This window comes from Cheilinus undulatus, linkage group 4, assembly GCF_018320785.1.
Source record: "Cheilinus undulatus linkage group 4, ASM1832078v1, whole genome shotgun sequence".
Lineage (NCBI taxonomy): Eukaryota > Metazoa > Chordata > Actinopteri > Labriformes > Labridae > Cheilinus > Cheilinus undulatus.
Window position 1 is genome coordinate 44,976,644 of NC_054868.1, and position 25,441 is coordinate 45,002,084.

The 25,441-nt window shown below is 37.7% G+C and overlaps 1 protein-coding gene across 1 annotated transcript in view; it reads left to right on the forward strand.

The window, feature by feature from the left end:
• The first annotated feature begins 3,996 nt into the window (after positions 1-3,996).
• Positions 3,997-25,441, forward strand: part of foxk1 (forkhead box K1) — a 29,260-nt gene continuing 7,815 nt past the window's right edge. The window contains exons 1-5 of the mRNA XM_041784802.1: positions 3,997-4,593; positions 12,356-12,571; positions 20,089-20,284; positions 20,403-20,549; positions 24,898-25,091. Coding sequence (XP_041640736.1) covers positions 4,148-4,593; positions 12,356-12,571; positions 20,089-20,284; positions 20,403-20,549; positions 24,898-25,091 — 1,199 coding nt within the window. The 5' untranslated portion in view covers positions 3,997-4,147. The remainder of the gene's footprint in view (positions 4,594-12,355; positions 12,572-20,088; positions 20,285-20,402; positions 20,550-24,897; positions 25,092-25,441) is intronic.

Below are 25,441 nucleotides of genomic sequence, written 5' to 3' on the forward strand. Positions count from 1 at the left end.
AGCCAGGCCTTCTTGTCCAACATCAGTGTGTGACCTCACAAATGTGCTTCTGCAAGAATGGTCAAAAATTCCCATAAGCACACTCCTAAACCTTGTGGAAAGCCTTCCCGGAAGAGTTGAAGCTGTTATAGCTGCAAAGGGTGGACCGACGTCATATTAAACCCTATGGATTAAGAATGGGATGTCTCTTAAGTTCAAATGCGAGTCAAGCCAAGTGAGCAAATACTTTTGGCAATATAGTGTATTTTGCGCTTTATATTGAGCTATACATTTTCAGTCCAATACCTGCATTCCCATACTGCAGACTAATGCTGACAGGACTCATGCAGAATGTTGCTTGGCATTATCTTATTGAAATAAACGGGGTGTCAATGAAAAAAAAGATGAGGACCAAATAAGGCATATGCTGCTTCAAGACCTGTATCTACAGTGGTGTGAAAAAGTACTTGCCCCGTTTTTGATTCCTTATTTTTTTACATAATTATCACACATAAATGTTTCAGATCATCAAACCAACTTTAATATCTCACAACGACAACCCAAGTAAATACAAAATGCAGTTTCTAAATGATGATTTTACTATGGGTAAAATCAAATCCAAATCCATCTGGCCCTATGTGAAAAGGTAATCGCCCCCCTTGTTAAATCATGAGTTAACTGTGATTAACCACAGTTCTTGGAAAGCTGAGTTCAATTTCACTGGCCACAACCAGGCCTGATTACCGCCAGATTTGTTGAATGAAGAAACTCACTTAAATAGAAGCTGTCAGACAAAGTGAAGTAGGCTACAAGATCTCACAAAGAAACGCATCATGCCACGATCCAAAGAAATTCAAGAACAAATGAGAAACAACATGATTGAAATCTATCCATCTGGAAAAGGTTACAAAGCCATTTCCAATGTTTTGAGACTCCAGCGAACCACGGTCAGAGCCATTATCCACAAATGGAAAAAACTGTGAACAGTGGTTAACCTTCCCAAAAGTGGTCGGCCAACCAAAAAGTGCAACATGGACTCATCCAGGAGGTCACAAAAGAATCCATAGCGACATCCAAAGAACTGCAGGCCTCACTGGCCTCAGCTAAGGTCAGAGTTCATGACTCAACCATCAGAAAGACACTGGACAAAAATGGCATCATGGAAGAGTTCCAAGGCCAAAACCACTGCTGACAAAAAAGAACACAATCTGGATGGGCCTTTTCCTCTTTAGCCCGAAGGACTCGATAGCCATTATTTCCAAAAGCAATTTAAATTGTTGACTTGTCAGACCACAGCATGCTTATCCATTTCAGGTCCGTAAATTCAGCAAAACACTCTCAAGACGCACAGCCAAGAATAACCAAGAATAAATAATGGAACAATCAGCAGATGAAGTATCCCGACAAGACAGCGCCATGTCAGGACCAGCAATATTTCAGCAAAGACCCTTTTATCAGGGTTGCAGACAGTGAGCAGAAATGCCTGTTAAACTCTTGAGTACAACATATTTTTTACAACTAAACTTATCCCAGAAATCATTTATGTAAAAAGGTGCTGGGGAGTTAAATGAAGAAATAAGACCCCAGGCAGGACAATATAAACAGAAACACACCAATCTGGACATTATATCTAGTTGTTTTGCTTTACAGTTGACACTCACTCACGTTCTCTGGGAAAGATCTGTATAGAATGAGATAGCAAAAAACGCTTAAGTGGAACTGTTTTGAATCAGTGTATTCAGAAGGTTATTGACAAAAATGTGCCTGGGTCATCTTAAAACGCTCTAAAGTTTTATGTCACAACAGCGCCCTCATGTGGATGGTTTGTTTTAAATCCTTCTATCCATATATACTCCTGCTCCTTCCCGGATCCATTATCCAAGTTTTTCCTCCACCTTGTTCTTTCCATGTTTATAAACAGAGGGTAGAGTTGAAAAAAAAAAAAAAAAGAAGAAAAAAATTTGAGGTGGGCAAACCAGCTTCACAGCAGACACCACATGTTCTCAAGGGCTGGGACGGAGGAAAAGGAGCATACTTAGAGGAGCTGCAATCTCTGACATAACAAAACCTACTGAATAAACTCCCAATCCTCAGTGATTTTTTTAAACCACGTATTCAGACTGTTTTACATCATTAGCTTTAGCCCCTCTTATCATGTTAGCTCGTCTGTTCAAACTTTAAATTTCTTGTTTTATTGCGAGAAAGTCATGCACTCATTTCAATATTTTCAGTATCGAGCAAAGACATGAGGAGTAATCGACTGTCCTCAAAACTTCTGCACAAATCTCGAGATACTTCTGCTGCAGTTTCCTGATGTGACGTCATGAACTGTAGCCTATCGACCGGGATGTTGCGTTCAAAGAGACTCCTAATACAAATTACACAAAACTTCTCATTAGATCATGTAGTTTATTCTGCCACACAAAATCAATAATTGAAATGACAGTGCGTTTCATTATTTATTATTCTAAAATGAATAAATAATGGCATGTTGAGCTTATTCTTTCCAGAAAGTGGAGTTTTTCTTGTATTAAATTTTTGATGCTAACATTATTGTCAAGCTACCACTAGCAATTTCTCTCCAAACACACTAAAAATGTTGTGAAAAACTTTTGACACTTAATTTTTTTTTAAGAAAATATAAACAACAATTCTGATTGACAACATAAACACAGAGTAAAACAAATAGTAAAAAATGGTTGAGCCAATAAAATTACAGGCATACATTAAGTAAACACTTTAAAGGTCAGACAATATTTCATTGCTTTTCTGTTAGCCTTTTTGACATAGTAGAAATATCCATTTTAACTTATTTTTTATCAATGCAGGGAAAAAGGTTGATTCTGTAAAAATGTGCACGTATGGATGTGAAATTTAACAAACAGGAGGATGAGGTTGATCAAGAAAAAAATCTCATAATTTCTCCCAAAAAAACAAAACAAAAGATTTCAAATTTAAGGGAAAAGTTATTACACATCTTAGCGATGAAAAAATGATTCCAGTTTTTCCAAACTTCATATGAGAAGGTACAGTTCCAAAATAGTCAAGCTCTACACATGTTGACACACGTATGTCACCCAGCAGGCAAGGTCAAGCTCGATGACCCGGTCTGACCCAGTCTGGGTCTTTTCATCTCTGGTGATATGCCCAGTGGTTTCAGGCCCTCGGGACAGCCACAGCAGGAACGAGGGGTCATGGCAATCTTGCTTCCTTTTCAATGGTGCTCTCAGGTGCCTTATTAATCATATCTATGCCTTACTTCAGCCTCAGTGTTTAGCCCAAGTATGCCTAAAACTTATGCACAGTACTAGAGCTGGGTAGTTAATCAAAATTTAGACTGAATTGCAAAAAGTCCTCCTGCGAATCCCAGAATGTGCAATATTTCTTTAACCTGAAATGTGTTTCAAAATACCAGTTCAATACATTTTTTAGCAGAGATGTTATACATTACACATGATGCAAACATTCAAGTTTTTTTTTTACATAATTTTCAAAATCCTACTTTCCTTGTTTGTGTGTGTTTTTCTTATTAAAACTGAGAATGACATAACATGATAAATTCCTTCAATACAGTTTATATCGACTTTGCAATGAGTCAAGATAATTGCAATTAGATTTTTTTTCAGAATTGTTAAACCTTTGTTTAATCTACCATATATTGTGTTTGGTATACTATAGAATGGTTTATTGCTTGTTTGTTGAGAAATGCACAAGATAGGGAACCTAAAGAATAATCATATTTCAAATCGCAATACAGTCGAAATAAATTGCATTAGATTATTTTCCCAAATCGTTCAGCCCTGCACAGTACTGTATATTCTTGATCAGTCTTTACTCTTGATACATATGTCTACTATTTAGGCCCTAAGGAGGCATTCGAACAAATTTTAAACAATTTTACAACAGATACAACTTCTAAGAGGAGCTTAAACGTGACCGTGCCATAATTCATACTGTAACAGCTTTGTACGAGGCGGCCCTGAATGCAGCACCATTCCCGTTCCTGAGCAGACTCCGGTCCCGTTCTTGCTCCAACCCGGACTCCATGTTGTTCCGTCAGCTACGGAGGGAACAAGTGCCCTGACCGAAAACTCTCACGTTGCAACTCTGTGTGTGCGAGAAGTAAAGTGTGTTTCTGTGTGAGTGTGTGCTAAACCTCCGAAAGAAGATGGCAGACTACCGGGAAGACACCGGAGCTCGAGCCCTGCTTGCTTTACAGTCGGCACCGTGCAGTCCCGTGCGTGTTGCGGTGACCTCCCACCCCTATCACCAGCCTTCGCTCGCCCTCCTGGGTCCTCCGATGGTGGAAACTCGTACCGACGCTGGGATTCTTCCTGTGCGCCTCGCTTGTCCTCCTCCGCAGGCCCTGGCCAGACTCGAGGGCCGGGACTTTGAGTTTGTCATGCGCCAGAGGACGGTCACCATAGGCCGGAACTCTTCGCACGGCTCAGTGGACATTAACATGGGCCATTCGAGCTTCATTTCACGGCGACACCTGCAGATCACCTACGACGAAGCGAGCGGTTTCTCCCTCCGGTGCTTGGGCAAGAATGGCGTATTCGTTGACGGGGTGTTCCAGCGGAGAGGGGCGCCGCCGCTTGCGCTACCCCGAGAGTGAGTGCTGTTAGTTAGCATAGCTGCTACCAACAGGTTTATTATGGTAACAGTGGTGTGCTGTTGCAGGCTACTGTAGCTTCTCATGTTTGGCATTGACCAACTGAGAATTACAGCAAATCACGTCATGGTGTCATGGTATATTTTGTTTCCCTTCGAAAGTTGCCCTTCCAACCGCACGTTAGCGGTTGATTCAAACTTCGCAGCCAAATTCATTGAATTAATCTGAACACACTAGCAGAATCTCTTTTAGAGATTTGTTTAGATTGGCTTTTACGTGCTTTTGTCCGGAGAAAACGAGTAACGTGCAGTCAGAAAGTAGACCTCCATCTTTTTTATCTGGCCAAACAGAGCGACATATTCTGATAGGGATACAAAATTTGTCATGACACTCCTAATCAAAGCGGTCTGATATGGCCTTCATGAATGAATCCTCGGGCAAATTTATTTTGTCCTTTGTTTGGAAATTGACTCACAAAGGGACCTTGGATTTGAAATTATGCCGTTGTTTAATGTATTTTTGGGCCCCTTTCAGGGAAACTTCGCCCCATTTTAAATGTTGACCCAGCTAGCTAGTTTTAGCCATTAGCAAATATTGTTTCGAACCACGACGGAGTAAAATGTGCTGCTGCTCAGAATAAAACATACAGAATTGTTAAAATTGACTTCTATAATATCATAGTTTTTATTTTTTTTCTGCGGTTTCCCCTGGCTGCAGGTAAAATCGTGTCTAAACCGTTTTAGGTAATCATGGTCACGACAATGTTATTTGGTTTAAAGATCGTAAGCTAACATGTTTCAGTCACGTAAACAGTAGTGTAAACAAACGCACCCCTGACAGCTCAGCTCACGGGTTTTGTTTGAAGAGGTGTGTTTGTTTTGTGTTTGTATGTGACCTTTTATGTGTTGCAACCGCGTGGTGGAAAAGTGTTGTAGCATTTTGCATTATTGCATCACTGACAAGGTACAATGTTTTGCTCTTATTGACTTGACTCAAACAGAAGCATTCTTAAAATGTTAGAAGTCTGTGTTTGTCAATCAGGGTGGAGCGGAAGGAGGAGGTTGCAGGGGGTTGGGGGGGTTTGTGTCTTCATCCTCTCTGATTGGCTGTCAATTCTGTTTGGGGGTGTGTCGAGCTTTGAACAGGAAGTGCAGTCTTAGATGACATCCTCATTGCAAGAGCACATGGAGTAAACACAAGACTTACAAACCAAGGCCACATTCAATACAACCATTTGCACATGTGGTCGTCTGACTCTGAGGCCTGTTGTCTGGATTAAAGTATACCCTGAGCTCCTTTCTAATGGGAAATGGGAATTATCATTTAAGTTATCTTTACACTTTTACATTTTTACATTATATCATGTAACAACTAAAGCTGTTAAATTTATTTTATACTTTTTAATGCAGCATGATTTTTCTTATAATAATTCATAGTAATGTAAAGTACCAGAGCTATGTAAAAGAAAACACCCAAATCTATTATCTTACTATCAACACAAATCTGAAATATAGCCTGAACTCCCTTTTAAAGTGGCAGATGGAGATTATCATTTAAGGTATCCTTCCTCTTTTACATTTTTACACGACATTATGTATCAACTAAGCCTGTTGAAAAAAGTGATACTTTTTGATGCTGTTAAAATCTTTCTTATAATAATCTATAGTAATGGAAAGTAGGGCTGGGCAATTAATTTAAATTAGAAATCACAATTTGTCCAGCTGCAATTTTAAAATCATAGAAGGTGCAATATTTCTTTGGCCTGACACGTTTTTCAAAACACCAGTTTAATACATTTTTTCAGCAGAGATGTGATACTCTAAACATAATGAAAACACTTGAGTGTCATTTTAAAAAAATGCAAAAAAAACCCCCTAACTTCATTGTTTTTGTGTATGTTTGCCTTATTAAAGATGAGATAGACATCACATCTTCATTCCATTTAATACGACGGTTCATATCAGATTTGCAATTCGCCCAAATAGTCACAATTAGATATTTTTTAAAAATTGTTCAGCCTTAGTTTAATCTAGCAAATATTGTGTTTGTTATAATATAGAATGATTTAGATGAGAAAGAATATTAAATTACAATTGCAATATAAAATATAATCCCAAATTATTCATCCCTAATGAAAAGTACCAAAACTATTTAAAAAACGACTAATCTTCTGTCTTATTTTATCACATAGCTGCCTAATCTCAGTACTTAAATGTTGTCAATGAGTATGTGCAGTTTTGACAGTGTGTAGAAGTTTGCTCGTATTTTTTTTTTTTTTTTTTTTTTTTTTTTTACAAAATATTATTTGGGGTTTCTTAAACTTCTACTTTTCACTTCTATCAAAGGTTCAGTGTTTAGTTTCATGATTTTTTTTGCATGAATAGCAAAATTCAGAGTGTGATTTGACACTGCTTTTCAGGGTGACATTTACATATGAACAAGTTTTTGCAAATTGTTTGAATCTAAGTAAAACTGCAACACAGTACAAGACTAAAGAATTTGTCTTTTTTCACCCCTTTGAGTGAGAATGTAGTAGCTCTTTGTAGAGCTTTAAATCACTATGGTTAAGTATGAATCATCTTGAATCATCTGCAGAGTGCCAATTATTCCATGTTTCCCGTACAGAACATCACAAGCTCTGCAGGTTTCACCCTGCAGATCCTAACTACACAGCAGTCTTTATGCCCTTCATTTATATCGGGGAAGCTTTGAGGTCTAGACCAAGGCTTAACAATATTTGCAAAAAAAAAAAAAAAAACCAAAACAAAAAAAAACCCTATATAGTCTTTAAAAAAAATATATATTTTTCAATATTCAAATAGAATTTTTAAACACAATGTATGATTTTCGAAAATCAAGAATTTACTGTTTTTCCCCCTCATTTAGGTGGAGAACAAAAAGATTAATGTTGTTGCTTAGAGGTCACTTTGGGCTCCTGTGAATTGGCATTTCAAAATTTCATTGTTCAAACAAAGAAAGTAACTAAAAATAGAGGATAGTGACTCTGTTTTAGGCCCACTGAGACATTTTAATGTATCTTAAGTATGCCAGTGTATGTTTTATTTCTTTTTTTATTACATCCCTGTAATATATACCTTACATTAGGATTGGGCAATTAATTAAAATGCAGATTAAATCGTAATTTGGCCTACTGCAATTTTCAAATCACAGAAGGTGAAATATTTCTTTAACCTAAAATGTGTCAAAATACTAGTGTAACACATTTTTTAGGCAGATATGACACATCATGCCAAAGTTAAGTGTCTTTTTTTTCTAGAATAGTTTGCCAAAATCCTACTTTCTGAATTTTTTTTTCTCTGTCTTATCAAAAATGAGACACATAAAATCATCATTCCCTTCAGTACAACAGTTACCGAATTTTTATTGAGTCAAATAATAGGATCTTTCCGCCTTAGTTTAATCTGCTAAATATTGTGTTTATTATGATTTGTTTGTCAAAAATACATAAGATGAGGAAATCCAAAAATATTCTCATATTAAATCTCAAAATTAGGGGCAAAAAACTGGAAATAGATTATTTTCCCAAATCGCTCAGCCCTACACCTTTCATCCAGTCTGGTTTTACTTGCAGGCTGCAGCTCATTTTCTTCATGGCTCCGTTTTTTAGATTCTTATTAACCCTCTGCCTTCTGAGACAATCACATTTCAGCAGCAGTAGGTTACACACACACACACACACACACACACACACACACTGTAATATTGAGCCTGATGTGATTCTAAGAATGTGCAGTTCGGTGTATAATTATGGCAAAGAAGCTTAATTTTAGCCTCATCGATTAAACCCTTGAACCCTCTTCCACTGTGTCTCAGAGTCTCTCACATGCCTGCAAGCAAACACGATTCAAAAAGTCATGTGAGTTCTCTGAACAGTTGCTTTCTTTTTGCTGCCCGGGCGTACAGCTGGGACTAGTGGAGGATATAAACAAAAATTGTTGTATGCACAGTCTCAGCTGCAAAGCCCTGAAGGTCTTTTTGAGCCCCCTGTGCTCTCAGTGGTTGTGAGGATGCAAGAATTTAAACTTAGATATGATACTAGTAAAAATCAAATATTACTGATACCTGTTTTGATACAATGGAAACAAAAAGAAGGCGTAAGCAACCAGCATTGGGAAATTAATTGTTTTTAATTACGAAAAATTGCAAGAAAACTCCTGCACAGTTTAGATTGCACAAATGTTTTGTAAATGTTTTGGTTGAAAAAATTATCCATTATGTACAGTATTTGTGCAATTTAAACTACTCGTTCTATCTTACATATGGCCGCTTTTGATGGAAATATGAATGACGTTAAATCTGAGGTACTTTCAAAGATTCTGCACTTCGGTGAATTCATTGTCAAAAGAAGAAAGATTTTATTTTTTACATGTGATACTGTCAAAGTGTTGAAAAATTTGACAACCTCTGTGGTGCTGTCCTCACACTGTGTAGATAACTGTTCATTTGTTTTCAGTGGTTATGCAGCTGCAGTTTTATAGGAGACAAATTGTGAAGTAAAGATAGGACATTACTTTCATTCCTTTGCCACTGAATAGTTTATTTGTCTATTTTGTCCACAGGGAGGCCTAGAAACAGTAAGAATTCAGTTCTGCTCCAAGATAAAGTCATCATGTTTGATCAGATGGGATTGTAGCTCTGACTAGAAATTAACATCTCCAAATGTAAGACCTTCTTTACCTGATGGAAAAAACACACTAGTCAATAGAGATTAGAAAAAAAAAAACATCTTTCAACAACATACAGTACTGTGCAGAACTTTGGGGCATGTTTGGGCCAAAAATGAGGCTGAAGCAAGGCATAGATGTGGTGAGTAAGCTGCCTCAGGGCATTATTGGGTGGAAAGGAGGATTGACACAACCCCAGTTGTGCTCTGGATGTTCTTGCATATTACCAAACTATCTGTTTAAAACATTAAGTCCACACCATTAGGGCAGATTAAGAGATGGATGTGGCGAGTAAGCATGGCCTAGGGTCCTGTCTAGGCAGGTAGTAGGGTTCCCACAGATTCCTGGTCATGCCTTGGGTGTCCCAAAGGCCTGAAAACAGCCTTTTGTCTCCGGCATATTACCAGGGGTTAAAGGGCCATCAAACTAGATTCTGGCCACCCTCTGCTCTCTCTCCAGGCTCAGGTTGTTGCACATTTAGCCCCATGATAAATCCTAAGTGCCCCGTATGCCTAAAACATATAAACGTGACTGTATAAAAAATTCCAAGGGTTTTCAAGTTGTCCAAACATACTGAAGTCAGAAAAACGCAGGTTAAGTTAGCAATTTAATTCTACACCAGCCATAACTTTTTCTTTATTGTGTCAAAGGAAATTTTAAGAAGGGATCCAGATATTGGATGTTTTCGCTGATACTGATTTGTCAAGATTTAGAGATACATTTTAGCCAGTATTGATATCTATACCAGTATTTAAGTTTGTGTTTCAGACATTTAGGGGGGACTTTCGGCCCAGTTGGTACAATCAGTCGCCTTGTTATTGGAAGGGTTCAATCCCAAGTTACTGCAGTCACATGTCGGTGTCTTTGGGCAAGACATTTTTGACCCACTTTGCTCCTACTGCTTCGTCTATGGCGTGTGAATGTCAGTATGGGTAGAAATATTCAAATCAGCCAAAATCAGTAATTAACTTTTTAGGCTACTGTCTGCTAATACCAGTATCATGGCAATAATACCATCCATTCCTAATTTGCACGGATACAATTGCCTTGTTTTGCTTGCAACAACTTTTGTTTAAAATATGACTAAATGCCTGTGGTTTTTAAAGTTTCCATACTTTTGAATACTTATATAATTAAAATAACACTTTTCTTTTAAAATCACAGAAAAGTATTTAAAAGAAGCTTCATAATATAAAAACCACCGGCATATGACGGGAAACCTTTCCAGCTTAAAGGAAAACCTACCTTTTTATGCCTCTGCACCAGTAACAGCCATGCTTCAAGGTTGCCTGTCGGTCAAAATCAGGTCCGTATTTTTGTAATTTCAAACAAGAACACGGTATCACCAGAACGCGGTTACCCTTTTTCTCTTGTTAAACTTTGCATAAATATTCACTCTGACTCAGAGATGATCTGTTAGATTTTGGAGGTCAAAGGTCAAGGTGACTGTGTCTCATGTTCATCCATTGCTTGTAAACACAATATCTCCATTATGCTCCGGGGATTTCCTTCCAACTTTTCACAAATGTCCACTCTGACTCAGAGATGAACCCATTACATTTTATAAGGTGCAGTGTCAAGGTCACTGTGACCTCAGATCTTGAGACCAACATTTCAACAAAGCGTTGTGGGGTTTTTGTCAAATTTGGCAGAGACCTACACTTTGACTCGAGGATGAACTGGTTTGATTTCGGGGGGTTAAAGGTCAGTACGACCTTGTATGTTGTGATGTTGCAACAACCTTGTTCCATATTGTAGCTTCTAAGGAGATTTACCTTCTTGGTCTACCTCTGTACTTTCACTGTCCAGCACTTGAGTAACTCGTAGGGAATATTACCACCAGGTGGTTGTTGTAGTTCAGTACTTTTGACTTGAGCAATCTTCACCTTGTTTTATCCCTGCTATGACTTTAAGCAGGTATTGGTGCATTTTATATTATGCACACTGTTTTTTTTAACTTCCAAACCAACATATACCTCAAATGATTTAAATCGATATTTTAAATATATTTTGTATTTGTAATTTTGTCTGTCTATATTAATGCCTTAATCATGATTATTTAGGGTCCATAATAAGAGCACTAATTTTCTAAAGTACATGAATTGCATACTGTATTGTTCCTCCAGGACAGGGGGCAAGTCAGAAGAACCTGGTGATATCAAACATATTATTTTATACTGTTCCTTTGCTTTCCTTTTCAATCCATAACAAGTTCCCTTTTCCGAGACTAAGTTGATGTCATAATCTTTAATCTATTCAAAGTTCCTCGTTTTCTTTAAGAAATCAAGAAGGGCTGTGACCAAACAGGAAGTGAAATACCAATAGTTTAGTACAGTTCAGAAATCCTAAATTAAACAAAACAATACTCAAGGAATTTCAAAATGCAATGTTCAGGGGAGATTAATCGCGATCACACCCAGAAATTCCAAGGTTAATTTGGATTAAAATTTTAGTCACTTGACAGCCCTATTTATAACTTTTATATTAATCGTATTATATACATAGAGAGAAAACGACTTTTTAGATTTATTTTCTTTGATGCATTTCTCAGTTCTAGTGTATAGGTATATTCTGTGTACTTGCCTGTAATGCTTAGAGAATGGGTAACTGTAAAATATAAATCATTTCTTAGTTTGGGAATGAAAATCACTTCTGTCTACTTAAGTGAAGTCCATTTGTAACCTTTGAAACTATGGTTTACAAAACATATTCACTACAAGGTTTATTTAGTGAGTGCTCTCTGCTTTCGGGCATATCACATGATCTTTTCTGGTTGTTATGGTCGTGTAAATACTATTGATTGTTACATTTTTAGACTTCTATGGTATTAGATTGGAATTTAGAGCATTAAGACTTTCAAATGTTATGAACATTCTGTTTTCAGCTGGCATATTTTGAAGAAAACGTATTAAACTTCCTCTGCTGAGGGAGATTCAGTGATATGATTTAAATCTTAACAAAAGTCACCTTTGTTTATAACATAAACATTCTCAGCTCTCAGCATTAATCAAACTTTCTGTTTCTCCTTTCTTCTGTTCCTCGACCTCCACCGTTTCTCTTCTATCGCTCTGTGTAGGTGTGTGTTTCGTTTTCCCAGCACGGTGATCAAGATCCAGTTCATGTCACTCCTGGAGACGGAGGAGCACAGAGAAAGGGAACAGGCTGCACTTCCCCCTCGCCCACTTCTGCCCCACATTTCTCCGCTCAAAATCAGCATTCCCACAATGCAGCAGCATGAAGAGCACATCCGGGCATTCGGATCTCCGCTGCCTTCACCTACCGGCACCATCAGGTATAAAAATCACCCCTCATAACTCAAGCATTTATTATACAAACACATACATACTAACAGGATACGAAGCAGACTGTATCTGGAGGCGGTTTACACAAACAGATATTGATATATGTTATGACTGTTAAGCTTATTTGACCTTTATGTAGTTTTATTTCTCACCACTCTTTGTTCTGAGTCTGAAGGATAATATTTTTAACTCTAATGATACTTCCATAATAGTTTTATTGGACCTCTGACAGATGGCTTGTTTGCTTTTGTATTTCTAAAAAGGATTCATGGGCCTTTTCATGTCAGTTTTGGGCACTAATTTTGCCAGAGCATCAAGGAATAAAAATCTTGTTGGTCCTTAAAAAACCTTAATTAAGATTTATATTAAATTTATCCTCTCATGTCATCTTAAAAGTTTTGATTTCAAGTTGACTAAAAATGATTGAATACTCTATCAAGTTGTGTATTTGTCTTTTTAGTAAATTGTTCATGTGACAATTCACAGCATTTATGGAAACCTTTTACAAACCCATCAAAAACCTTGAATAGGGGGATGGGGGAGAACAAGGTGGGAAATGCATCTTAAGCAAATTTTGTCTCAAAATAATTGAATGTTTGGCAGAGGCAAACAATGATCATGAGACACGAAATCTTTGAAACTGGACCAAATAAGAATCAAAGCCATTGATTCACACAAAAATTCCGGAAAGCACCAAAGCCACACATGCAATTATTTTTTCCAGGGCCTTTAAAGGTCCTCAAAATCTTACATTTGAATTTACAATGTTCTCAGCAACACTGACAATGCTCCATTATTTGGATGGTAAACCCAAATGAGTATTAGTACTATCACAGCACACGAAACAGAAACGATAAAAAAATCATTTAAAAAATTTTGTGGATGTGTTTAACTTGAGTTACATTCTTGGCTTGAAGGTGTGTTTAATTTTGATTTTCACATGCAAAACTCTCTAATTGAAGGATGTCATATTACCACAGAATAGAAAAAACATCATATTCTTCAACCTTTTATAAAAAAGACCAAGTAAAAAATTTAAATAAGTAGTTTACTAGCCAAGTCATGATGCAAACATGTATTTGTTGCAGCTATATTAGAAATGTAATGGTGTTATTTTTAAAAATCGACAGCATATAAATGAACACCTTTTCTGTAAGTTATTGTCTTGTCTTGGCAGGGTAGGTTATATTTTTGGAATATTTGAGTAATTGAGGTGCATACATAGAGACTGGAAGTCTCCTGCATTTTATAGTTCATTTAAAGATCTAAAAATAGTATTTTTTCCACTTTTTATCTTTACTTGACCTTATGTATTAATTTTTTAATACCGTTAAACCTTCCCAAAAAAAATTCCCCCAAATTTCCCCCAGTATACGGTATTTCTGCCAGGTGTTTAAAGACCCTGGAAAGTGAAATCCAAACTTTGTATCTTAACACACTAGATATGTTGGAATATGGTTGCTGTGAACATGTGAAAACACTGAGATCTATGTGTGGAAATTCTGGATTTAGACTGGTTGAAGGTTTTTCACATCTTTCCTGGCTGGGTTTAATTTGGGCGGGGCAATTAGATGGGCTAGTGGTGTCACACGGCTCACAATGGGGAGTTATCCCGCCCCCTAAAGCTACAATGATATAAAATCACAGAGCAGTTCATCTCAGTACAGTCTGTTGTTAGCTGATGTCACCGCCTTCATTGAAAGTTAACCGTGTCTTATGTTGCTGTTTCTTAGATGTTGCTTTACATGCTGCACACAGCCCAGACAGCGCTGTATCTACCAGAAAAAGACACATATTCTAAAGGCATTTATTGAAAATGTTTGCTCATTACGTAACACAGTCTTCATGACAGTAGTTAAAGCAATATTGTGGCTATTTTTTCATACCCCCGTGCACTGTATTACCGTTTTACCACCCATTCCTGTTTGCAATCACGAAATGTGGATGGAAGAAGGAAGGAGAAGATGATGGGGAAAGTTTGAGGAAATTTGGCTTCAAGATGAAAAGAACAGCAAATGACTGGTAGAGCCAAATAATGAGTATAAACACTAGCTAGATTTGTGAACAATACTGGTAAACTTTTGGTGTTGGAATTAAAATAGTTGATTCTCACATGATGTGGGGCCAAAATTGTATTTACTTTTCTTTGTTTGGTTCTAGATAAAATATTCTAAGTCTTGATTCTGATCTTAAAAAGTGTGCAGCCAGCTTTCTACAGCACCATAAGGATTTTTATCAAAGTATGAGAGCTATTTACATTCTCAGCTTGTCTTTTGTGTGCATGTTTATTCAGTCATAGTTGTTTCAATTTCCTTTTGTGTTACCTAAAGTCTCTATCAGCTCTTGTCACTGATAATATCCTGTCTGGTTGAAGGTGTTGGCCATCACCTGCTGCAGTGTTTCTGTTGACATGGAAACGGGCCCTCTAATTAGCTGTGATAGCACATGTTTGAAATCACTGCTCTATAAATGTATACAGCATGTGCATGTGGCAAGTGGTGCTGGGACTGAGTGCTCCCTCTGCTGGTCATTCTTTGGCCTTACATCCTTCATCCCCACCAATCTCAGCCTGTGTGCGCCTGCCTTATATGGAATGGCTGCAGCTTCGAGGCGCGTGATTGGCTGTGGGGCAGATTGTTTTGCCTGTAGGCCGTTTTTCCGTCCATTCGTGGTTTCCTTTTTTCAGAGACCCCCCACCCCTCCTTCACGGCCCTCAGCTCCTGTTCTCTTGCACGTGGACACACACATAACACACGGAGTAGAGACCCTTGCTCATACATCTCTCCAGCACTTTCACACTGTGGCCATTTTGGGGCAGATTGTTGTGCCTCCTTCCGTAACAGCACACACATACAGAACATACAATAGGAGAGTATTGTGTAAAAGCACATGCTCCCTCTTAAAACAACAACAGTGTCACTTCACAGGCCAGTTAGAGTCACTTTTCCTGTTTGGCAGCTTGAATGAATTGTGTACAGTACCAGTCCTCTGTCAGCACTCACACTTGCACTGCAGGTCCATGTGCACACACGTCGAAAGTAAAGACAAAAACTTTAATCCTTCGTGAAGGCAAACAGGACTTTAAATGAAGTCTAAGTACGTAGAGTTACACAAAATATTTCATTTCTTTGGTCCAGATTTCCCCAAGCCACATTAGAAGTTTTTGTTCTTCATTCATCTTTCAACATTGAGCTCACAGAGCCGTTCTCAAAACACAGCCTGCAGCTTCCTGCAGCTTCCTCAGCCAAAAAATACAAACATATTCTCTCTCTGCCTGTGTGTGTGTGCTGCTCTCTGTTGCTAAAGGCAAATCAAAGCACATTGACTCTCCCAGAAACCAGTGTTTACTTTACTAACAGAAGCAGGTGTGTGTTGTATAACCCACTCAGTTTTCTCTCTGTTTTGTCTCCTAACATCTACAGATAAAACCTGGTTGATAATTAACATACTTTTGGGGGTATTTTGGCTCATTATTGTGTGTTTATGATCATTTTATGTGTTTAGATCTGAGCAGCCTTGATATGTTCTCCAAACTCCGTTCTCGTGTGTATACCTGAGTATTGTCTTTGCACCGCTGAGCTTGTATCTCATGCTTTGAACTATTGCACCTTTGCACTTTGTCAAACGTAAATACAGTGAAATGATCCGAAACAAATAGGGTTGTACAAAGCCAATACTAAAACTGAGTCCTTGTACTTGTACTCATAAAACACTGAAGATACTGCACTCGATATAATTTTACAGCATGGTAGCCTGTAATCATTTGAAGAGCTAGGTGAAGTTGGCGGCAGTTTAGTGATATTTTAATATGAATGAAGATGATGGATGTAGAGCAGTATTCAAACACTGCACTGTCAAAATGTCAAGAGGTTTGGTGTGGAACACCTCATGAAAATAAACTTTAAAGTACTTTAAGAGTATTATTAAATAAATATTTTTTACTTTGTATTTATGAGTAAATTCATGTAAGTAGTGCTTGTAAAAGGTCTGAAAAAGTGGCATTAGTGCATCCCAAGAAAGAAGTAAAGATTGTTTGGATTTTTTTCCACCTCTGTGGTTGAAAATTGAAGCCTGTGAAGTGCAAAAAACAGCAGTTGTTCAAGTGTCCACTTGAGGATGGCTGTAGAAGCACTGGGAGTCAAATACACACTCCATGTTAAAATAATGTTTTTACTAGTGCTACACAATCAACCTAATCTAGGGATGCATAATACTGGATTTTTGATGATGTCTGATAAGCTGATACTTACAGATTTATGTAAGCCATTACTGATATCCATACTGATATCTTTAGGTACTTCAGACCTAAAACTCCAGTCCTTAAAATACAGCTTTTAGATTTTGAGGATGAACAAATTAACACATTTCAGTCCTTAAAACACTTTAAAGCAAAGATCACCAACTACATTTGCACAAGGGCCTGATTCTTTTCTTGGCAGACATCGTGGGGTCCAGACTCTTAATTAAGCAAATAAGATCTATTAAGATGTTTTAATTTCCTTTGTAATCTACTTTATTTTTAGACATTATCAGTGAATTCAGTCCCTATTACCTACAGGGGTGGGAATCACAAGTGGCCCCACAATACGATATTATCACGATACTTGGGTCACGATTTGATATTGTTGCAATTTTAAACATTTTGCAATACGGTGAGTATTGCATTATGATAAATTGTGATATATTGTGATCAATACCATTTTTAGCTGTTTAGCTGATTTAGCATTAGCCTTGCCCTTATGTTTGTCCTATTTTCGCAGTATTTTATTTTCCTGTAGCACTTCTTGCAAACCTCATGTGTCATGTCCATGTCATTCATACCCTGCTTGCATTTTTATGTCCTTCCCCTGGTGCTGCCATGTTTGCTGTACTTTCTCCTGCTGTATTACAGTCACCTCTGCCAACCTCACTGGACAAATATATTTTTCCATTAGCAATTAATTAGAAAAAAAAAAATCGATACTTGGTCTGATACTTGGTGGACAAGACAATATGATATATTGCCAAACAAAATATTGGGTTACTGTGCTGTATCGATTTTTTTCTCCCACCCTTAATGCCTATACTGCAGCCAGCCACAAGGGGGCGATTGAGATATTTTAGCCACATATTTCAAGGGCTTTACTATGGTGCATCACTGGGTTTTAGTGAAATATGTGTAATCCTGATTGGGGAAAAACACATGCAGTAAACAGGTCTTTTGTTTTTGATATCCAGGCAGTGAAATTGGTAGGTTGGCCCTGTAACCAGAAGTTCTCATCAAGAATGGACTGATGAGTGTGTGTTTATCATGCATCTTATTCACTATTAATGGCTGACAGGTGGACTTTTGTTAAACTGCAAGCAAATCCAGAAAAAATGTTTTTATTCCAGTTAATTTTGGGGTTCCTTTAGGGATGTTTGAAAATGAAAAGACACTTTAAATATCATAACACATTTTCTTCATATTTTCTGAATTTAATAATCTTCTGGGGGCCTGATCTGGCTTTGGGCCTCCAGTTGATGATCACTGCTTTAAAGCATAAGAAATACTTTTGAATGAAGAAAAGGACTTCAGCTAACGTAGGTCTGTTGCTCCAGCTTTGGTCTCCACTAACCTATTTGTTCATACAGCTAATATAAGCTATATATACTTAAAAAAATCTGTTGTAAATATCAGCAGAAATGTTCATATCTGCTGTTACTTGTATTTCACTTTTTAAGCTAATTTCTGCTGATACAGATATCATGCCTGCAATGTATCATGCATCCCCAATCTAATTTCAATAGCATTGTCAGTCTCTGAAGTTATACTGCAGTAATACTAGGCTATTTTAAATCATCACTTTAAAAGCTTCAGGTTTTGTATTTCTTTAAAGCTACTGAATATTTGTATGCTTGATTTGAGAAATACACACTTTAAACTGTCATTATTCTCTGAATTTTCCTTGATGACCAAGCTCTTGTTATGGCTGCACAATTGAGTACATTTTAATTGTGATCATGATTTTAATCTAACCACGATCAAAGAAACACAATTATTTGGGGTTATTTATGTTTTGAATACGTGTTCTGCCTGTGAAAAACTACATGGCCGTCTATTTATCTCTTTTCTTCTCTCATCTCTAAACACACACTGATGCACACACTGTCTGCCTCTCATACACCGACCTCTGCTGACTCTTTTTTTCCTTTAAGTGTTAACTGTTTTGTCGCCAAATTTATGAGTATACAGACACTGAAATATCACAGAAATAACACGACTAAGGAAACAGCTGCACTCATGATTCCATTTAAATATGATCCAAATGAAATCAAATATTTCCCTTTTCAGTTTTATTCAGCAAAGTAAAGCTACTGCTACAACTGCTGATAAAATGGAAATTCTTTCCTCTTTCAAAATAAGAGCATTTTCCAATCTGGATGTAAAGTGTGCTAGGTGTAAGACATTTATAACAATGTAGGACAAATGAAAGCACAGCCGGAACAGTTGTCGATAAAATCCCTTAGTTTAACCATCATTAACTAAATTTCTTCTCAAAGCAGTCATATTAAGCTAAAATATGAAGTACTATTTGATAAATTCTTAGATGAATATTAATACTTTACACTAGGTCTTATTCTTTAGTATTCACTCCTTACTGTATTTACCTGTCAGTATAATCATTGTGTAGCTGATCAGTGGAGCAGCTGGTACATCTTGGGGCTGCTGTGTCATATTTGACTTAATTTTTGGGCTGATGTTAGGGGCTAAAACACCAGAGCAGATTTTTGTCTAGCCCTGGAAAGAGGTTAGTAGCAACATATAAGGATGATAAGGATATAATTAAAAAATACCCTTTAAATTAAAACATATTGGTGATTAATAATCGTGATCTCAGTATTGATCAGAATAATCATATTTATCATTTTGGCAAAAATCATGCAGCCTTTACTCATGGTACCAATTATGCATTACATAGTGATTGCAGTCACAATTCACAGTATTGTCCAGCATAATCCCAAATGCACATTATTACAAAATCATGAAGCACTAGTTTTACAGCAAAATATTAACATCCTGTTTAAAGTAATACATTTTGTATTAAGTCTTTGTTTTTTGGCACATGCTGTATGAGGGGTATATTTTCTTTAGAACTGGTCTGTTTTGGTTCAGGAATGCAGTACCCCACATGTGGTGGAGGCACTTTTGTTTGTTGAACAAAACAGTTTTCTACAGTTTTTAGAAATTCTATAAAAATGCTTTGTTGACAAATATGACACAAGCACATAAACGGTTAAAAAAGGTACCACCACAGACTCATTTTGAGCCAGTCATTTTTTATTTCTAAAAAATCAAGCCGCCAAGTGACTTCATGAAGCTCTGATCACAGCAGATCTTTGGTAGCATAATAAATTGCTCATTCATTGGTAAAAGTAGAAAAAATGTTGATCATGATATTTTTTGTTGTCATCTGTATAGCTGTCATTAGTGGCATCAAACCATCACTTCAGGCCTTTAATGCCAACTGGTTTCTTTCCTCTGCAGTGTTCCTAACTCCTGTCCGGCTAGTCCACGAGGTGCAGGGTCCTCAGGGTATCGCTATGGACGCAATGTGACTTCTGACCTCCAGTTAGCGGTTGAATTTGCAGCTAAGGCTGTTTCTGAGCGACGAAACCTCAGCGATCACAGAGGTGGAGGAAGTGAGCCACGGGGGGAATCGGCTGGTGGGGACAGCCCCAAGGTGAGAAGACAATAGCACCAAAAGAGATTGTTTCCTGCTAAGGAGATGTGCATTTCAACTTTCCTTCATGTACAGTTTGTGATTCAGAATGCGTCTCACTTGTGTCCTGTTTGTCCAGGATGAGTCCAAGCCTCCTTATTCCTATGCACAGCTGATCGTTCAGGCCATCTCTTCTGCCCCGGACAAACAGCTGACTCTCAGTGGCATCTATGCCCACATCACCAAACACTACCCCTACTATCGCACTGCAGACAAGGGCTGGCAGGTAGGCTCGGTCTGGGTTCACCTGAAGGGGAATGGCTTTTACTCCATATGATAACTCAAAATCTTTTCACACATGCACTGCTGAAATCTTCCTGAGTTGTTTGTTCACATATATGGAGGTCTCAGTAGAGAAGACACTCTCAAAAATGCAATAGAGGACTGAGATGGTGGGTCATGGAGCGGTTTTCAGTGAGTCATGAAAATTTGCGTGAGAAAACAAGTGACAAAAGTCTATGTATAGAATCCCCAAGTTGACATGCATTCATCTATTTTAATTTAAAACATTTTAATTTGACACAGAGTATATTTGGTTTTGGTTTTTTTTTTTCAAGATACTGACCTATTTTTTTTTTTGTAACTACGCTGGTTTCCCATGATAATACAGTAATTTCTCGAGATTTTAAGAAAACAACTAAGATGTTTTTGTTATTGGGAATTGGAGTAAAACAAAATATGCAGTGCCTATAAGTTTTTTGTCATCCCCTCTGATGTTTTACCTTTTTATTGATTTTGCAAATCAATCATGGTTAATATAACTTGGCTTTATTGACAAGAATACAAAAAAACCCTCTTTAATTTCAAAGTAACTATTCACCCCCTTTAAAGTGACTGACCTTATTCAACAGAGCTCCAGCAAATTGATGCTAGTAGCCTTACAATTAGTGAAATGGGGATCGCCTGAGTGGGTATAAAGACACATTAGCTTGGAAGGTAATCAGTATTCCTGGCTACCATTACACCATGAAGACAAAAGAACACCCCAAGAAACTCAGAGAAAAGGTTATTGAAAAGTATAAGTTAGAGGGTGGATACTAGGGATGCATGATATTGGATTTTTGCCGATATCCGATATGCTGATATTTTGAAAAAAAATTTGGCTGATACCGATATTTAATAACATTTTTTCCACTGTTAAAAACACCAATGCTATCATGGACTACTTTTTTTAATATTGGTAGTCTATTATGTATAAACTGACAAAACATTTGATTTTTTTCAAATACAGCCATACACTAATGACAAACTTACAGTAATGTCTTTGGGTTACATGTGTATTACATGTTTACATGTATTTTTAGCAGTACAGCCTAAGTCATCTGCATTTTTTAGGGCAATAAGCAGCAGCAAAATAACCTGCTGACACTGAGCTCCTCAGTGCAACAAAGAAATAGCTTATACATTTAGACTGATTCTCCTTATTACTCAGCCAGTTTGCAGGATGGCTCCCTGAGATACTCCTGACAAAGGGCTTTAAATAACAACAACAACAAAAGATTCTTAAATGCAAAAAAAATCTAGCTATAGTTCAGAGCTTGATTACGATTCTAAATTTCTGAGACTCAAGATGAACAGAAATAAAACTTCAACTAAAGTAGTTCTCCTGATTCTGCTTTAAACAGCACAAACTAACTAAGCAACCAAGTTTAATGGGCATTTCACTGTAAATAGCTCTGTAACAACACAATGAAACAAACATCTTCAATGCTGGACACACTTTCGAGTGTGCACGGGAGACGGCACACAGAAGTCCGTCATTGCTTTTGCCATGTTTCGCACATGTCACATAGGACGACATGCACATTCTTTTTATCTCTATTTTCAATGTCCCAAACGTAATCAAAAGCGGCTGCAACTGCGGTTGCTGAGTGAGCACTCCTGTGAGTGTTTGAGTGACAGGCTTTTTAAGAGTGAAATCCTCATCTATCCACGGAGGCGGTGAGGCTAAACGTGCTAACAGGACGGACACTTGATGTCCTTATATCCTTGGGGAAGCTAATATGTTTAGCTTTAATGAGGAGCTTCTCTAGGTGACTGGAAACTTAGTTTTGCAGTTCAGGTAAGGCTATAAGCGCCTGCTAAGTATAACGTAGCGGGGCTTTAAATGCATCATAAGCCAGTATATTCCACCACACTATCAAGAGCTGTAAATTCAATGATTTTCCTGTTCAGCTCCTTACCTTTGGGTGGTCACTGCTGTATTTTTTAGCTTTGTTGAATGACTGAAATAGAGGCTGCTGCCGAGTTTTTCCTGGCACAAAGATTTGTCATTCTTTATAGTCCTTGCAGTCATCAGGTTGCCGGTTTTTTAGATGCGAAATTAAACTGGTGGTGTTAAAGGCATGTTGCCAAGCTCCTCCACGCATCTGATGTGCTTCACAAACGATGCAAACAGCTACTTTGCTGTCTTGTTCCCACGCCTCAGACTTCTCCCACACAGCTGACATGTTGTGTATTGTTGTCGGCGCACGTCCGGCGTCATCGCATGCGCTTAATTATGACGTCACATTATCGGCCGTACACATCGGTGTAAATTTTACTATCGGCCGATACCGATAATTAACTTTTTAAGCTATTATCGGCTGATACCGATATACTGCCAATAATATCGTGCATCCCTAGTGGATACAGTTAAATCCATCACGGAGAAATGATAAGAATACGGCACATGTATAAATCTGCCTAGATCAGGCCATCCTCACAAACTGAGTGGTCGTGCAAGAAGGAGACTAGTGAGAGAGGCCACCAAGACCCCTATGACAACTATGAAGGAGTTACAGGCTTCAGCAGCTGAGATGGGACACACTCTGAATACACCAGCTGTTGCCTGGGTTCTTCACCAGTCAAAGCTTTGTGGGACAGTGGCAAAGAGAAAGCCACTGTTGGAGAAAACTGATTAAATCTGGACTAGAGTTCACCAAAGGACACGTGGGAGACTCCATGATCAAGTGGAATAAAGTTCTTTAGTCTGATGGTGCTTTTTAGCCATCAGACAAGACACTATGTTTAACGGACACCAAACGAAAAACACACCATCCCCATTGTGAAGTGGCAGCATCATGTTGTGGGGATGTCTTTCAGCAGCCAACCATGAAGGCTTGTAAAGGTAGAGGGTAAATGAATGGGGTGAAATGTAGAAAAATCCTGGAGGACAATCTCATTCAGTCTACAAGAGAATTATGGCTTGGGAGAAGATGTATTTTCCAGCACAGCAATGACCCGAAGCATACAGAGAAAGCTACACGGAAATAGTTTAAAGACGACAAGGTGAATGCTCTGGAGTGGCAGAGTCAAAACACAGACCCCAATCCAATAGAGAATTTGTGGCTAGATTTGGAAAGGGTAATTCACATCCAATCCCTGTACAACCTGACAGAGCTTGAGCAGTTTTGCAAAGAAGAATGGAGTCAAATTGCAGTGTCTGGATGTGCAAGCCTGACTGGTATTCTGGTATTTTTTTTATTTTAAAAAACGCCAAATTATATTGACCATGATTGATTTTTAAAACCAATAAAAGGTAAAACATCCAAGGGGTTAAAACTTTTTTTATAGGCTCTGTATGTCTAGAAACATGTCCTTCCATGAATTCTGCATTGATGCACCATTTTAAATGTTTTTGTTCAGTCACATATTTTGTTTCATACAAGGTCCAAACTGCAACATTTCTCATAAGATAAATCTTGACTTCTCATTAAAGAGGTGGTGGTGGATCCTGAGGCTAGACCATTTGAGAACCACTGCACCAAAGGAAAAGGAATTTGCTGGCAAGCTGAAAAGAGTATGAAGCAGCTTCATCAAAAGCATGACAATCACACTAGCCATGTGATACAAATGTCATCTCCCCACCTGCTCTTTTGTGGTAAATTGTCCTCAATAGTTGCTGCTGTGGTCAAACAAAGGGGCTGACAGAAAAATGAGGGTGTAACAATATGGATACTTGTGTTCACACATGCAGCTCACCCCAAAACTTTGTGAAATTTTCAGGAGTCTTGTGAATTTGTGGAAACACAACCTGCAGATCACGATCTACAAATATTCGTTTGAGGCATGCTAAGTAGATCTTTAACATTAGAAGAGCATTGGATCTTACTCTGTGATTTATACCTGCATACATTGTTCCAGTCTTTTGCCGGCATGTCATTCAGAAAGTTTTAAATGCATTCTTGACTTGCATTAATTCCTACATGTGTAATAACATAAAGAGGCAAATCTTAATAGAAATAAAAAAAAATCATGTAACTCTATGTTTTACTTTTACCCTTTTGTCAGTTCAAAAGCTTGAAGACTGTTGCTGTTAGCCTAAATGATGATAAAATTGAAAAGTAATTATCAGATGTTTTTCTATCAGTAGATTTGGTAGATCTAGGTTTATATGTTAACACATTAAAAAAAAGGCTGTGACCACTGATGGATGAGGTTACGGTTGCCTTATAGAATATAAAGACTTTTGCAGTGACATAATATTTTTGTCCTGCTAAAGTGTAAATGATTCCAATTCTGTGATAGATTCTATTTATTTTATGTTTTCTGTTTATCCAGTGACCTAATACGTTTTTTTTTTTTCTCTCCAGAACTCGATCAGACACAACTTGTCACTGAACCGCTACTTTCTGAAAGTAGCTCGATCTCAGGATGAGCCAGGGAAAGGCAGTTTTTGGCGTGTTGATTCTGCTTCTGAGAGCAAGCTTGTGGAGCAAGCATTCAGGAAAAGACGGCAAAGAGGAGTGGCCTGCTTTAGGACGCCATTTGGCCCTCTCTCATCTAGGTAAGTGGGGGAAATGTGTGTGTTATTTTTTATTTTTTTATATACTTTTATTTTTAAATTTTCCAAACAAGTGAACATAAAACAGGTGAGGACAAGGGTAGGTACAATACAATCTCAAAATTATAAAAGTAGACATAAAAACACAGGCACAGTACAAAAGAGCACGGTCTTAAATCAAAACAGAGTTTCTTCATTTATGGCAATCCCATTTTCCCTGATATTTCTCTCCTTTTTTTGTGAAATTAGAGTGTTATGTGCATTTGTGTGAGGCGTTTTATGCAGAGAAAAATGATTATAATAGTAATAAAATAAAAAATTAAATTAAAAAAATGGACCAAATTAAACAAAGA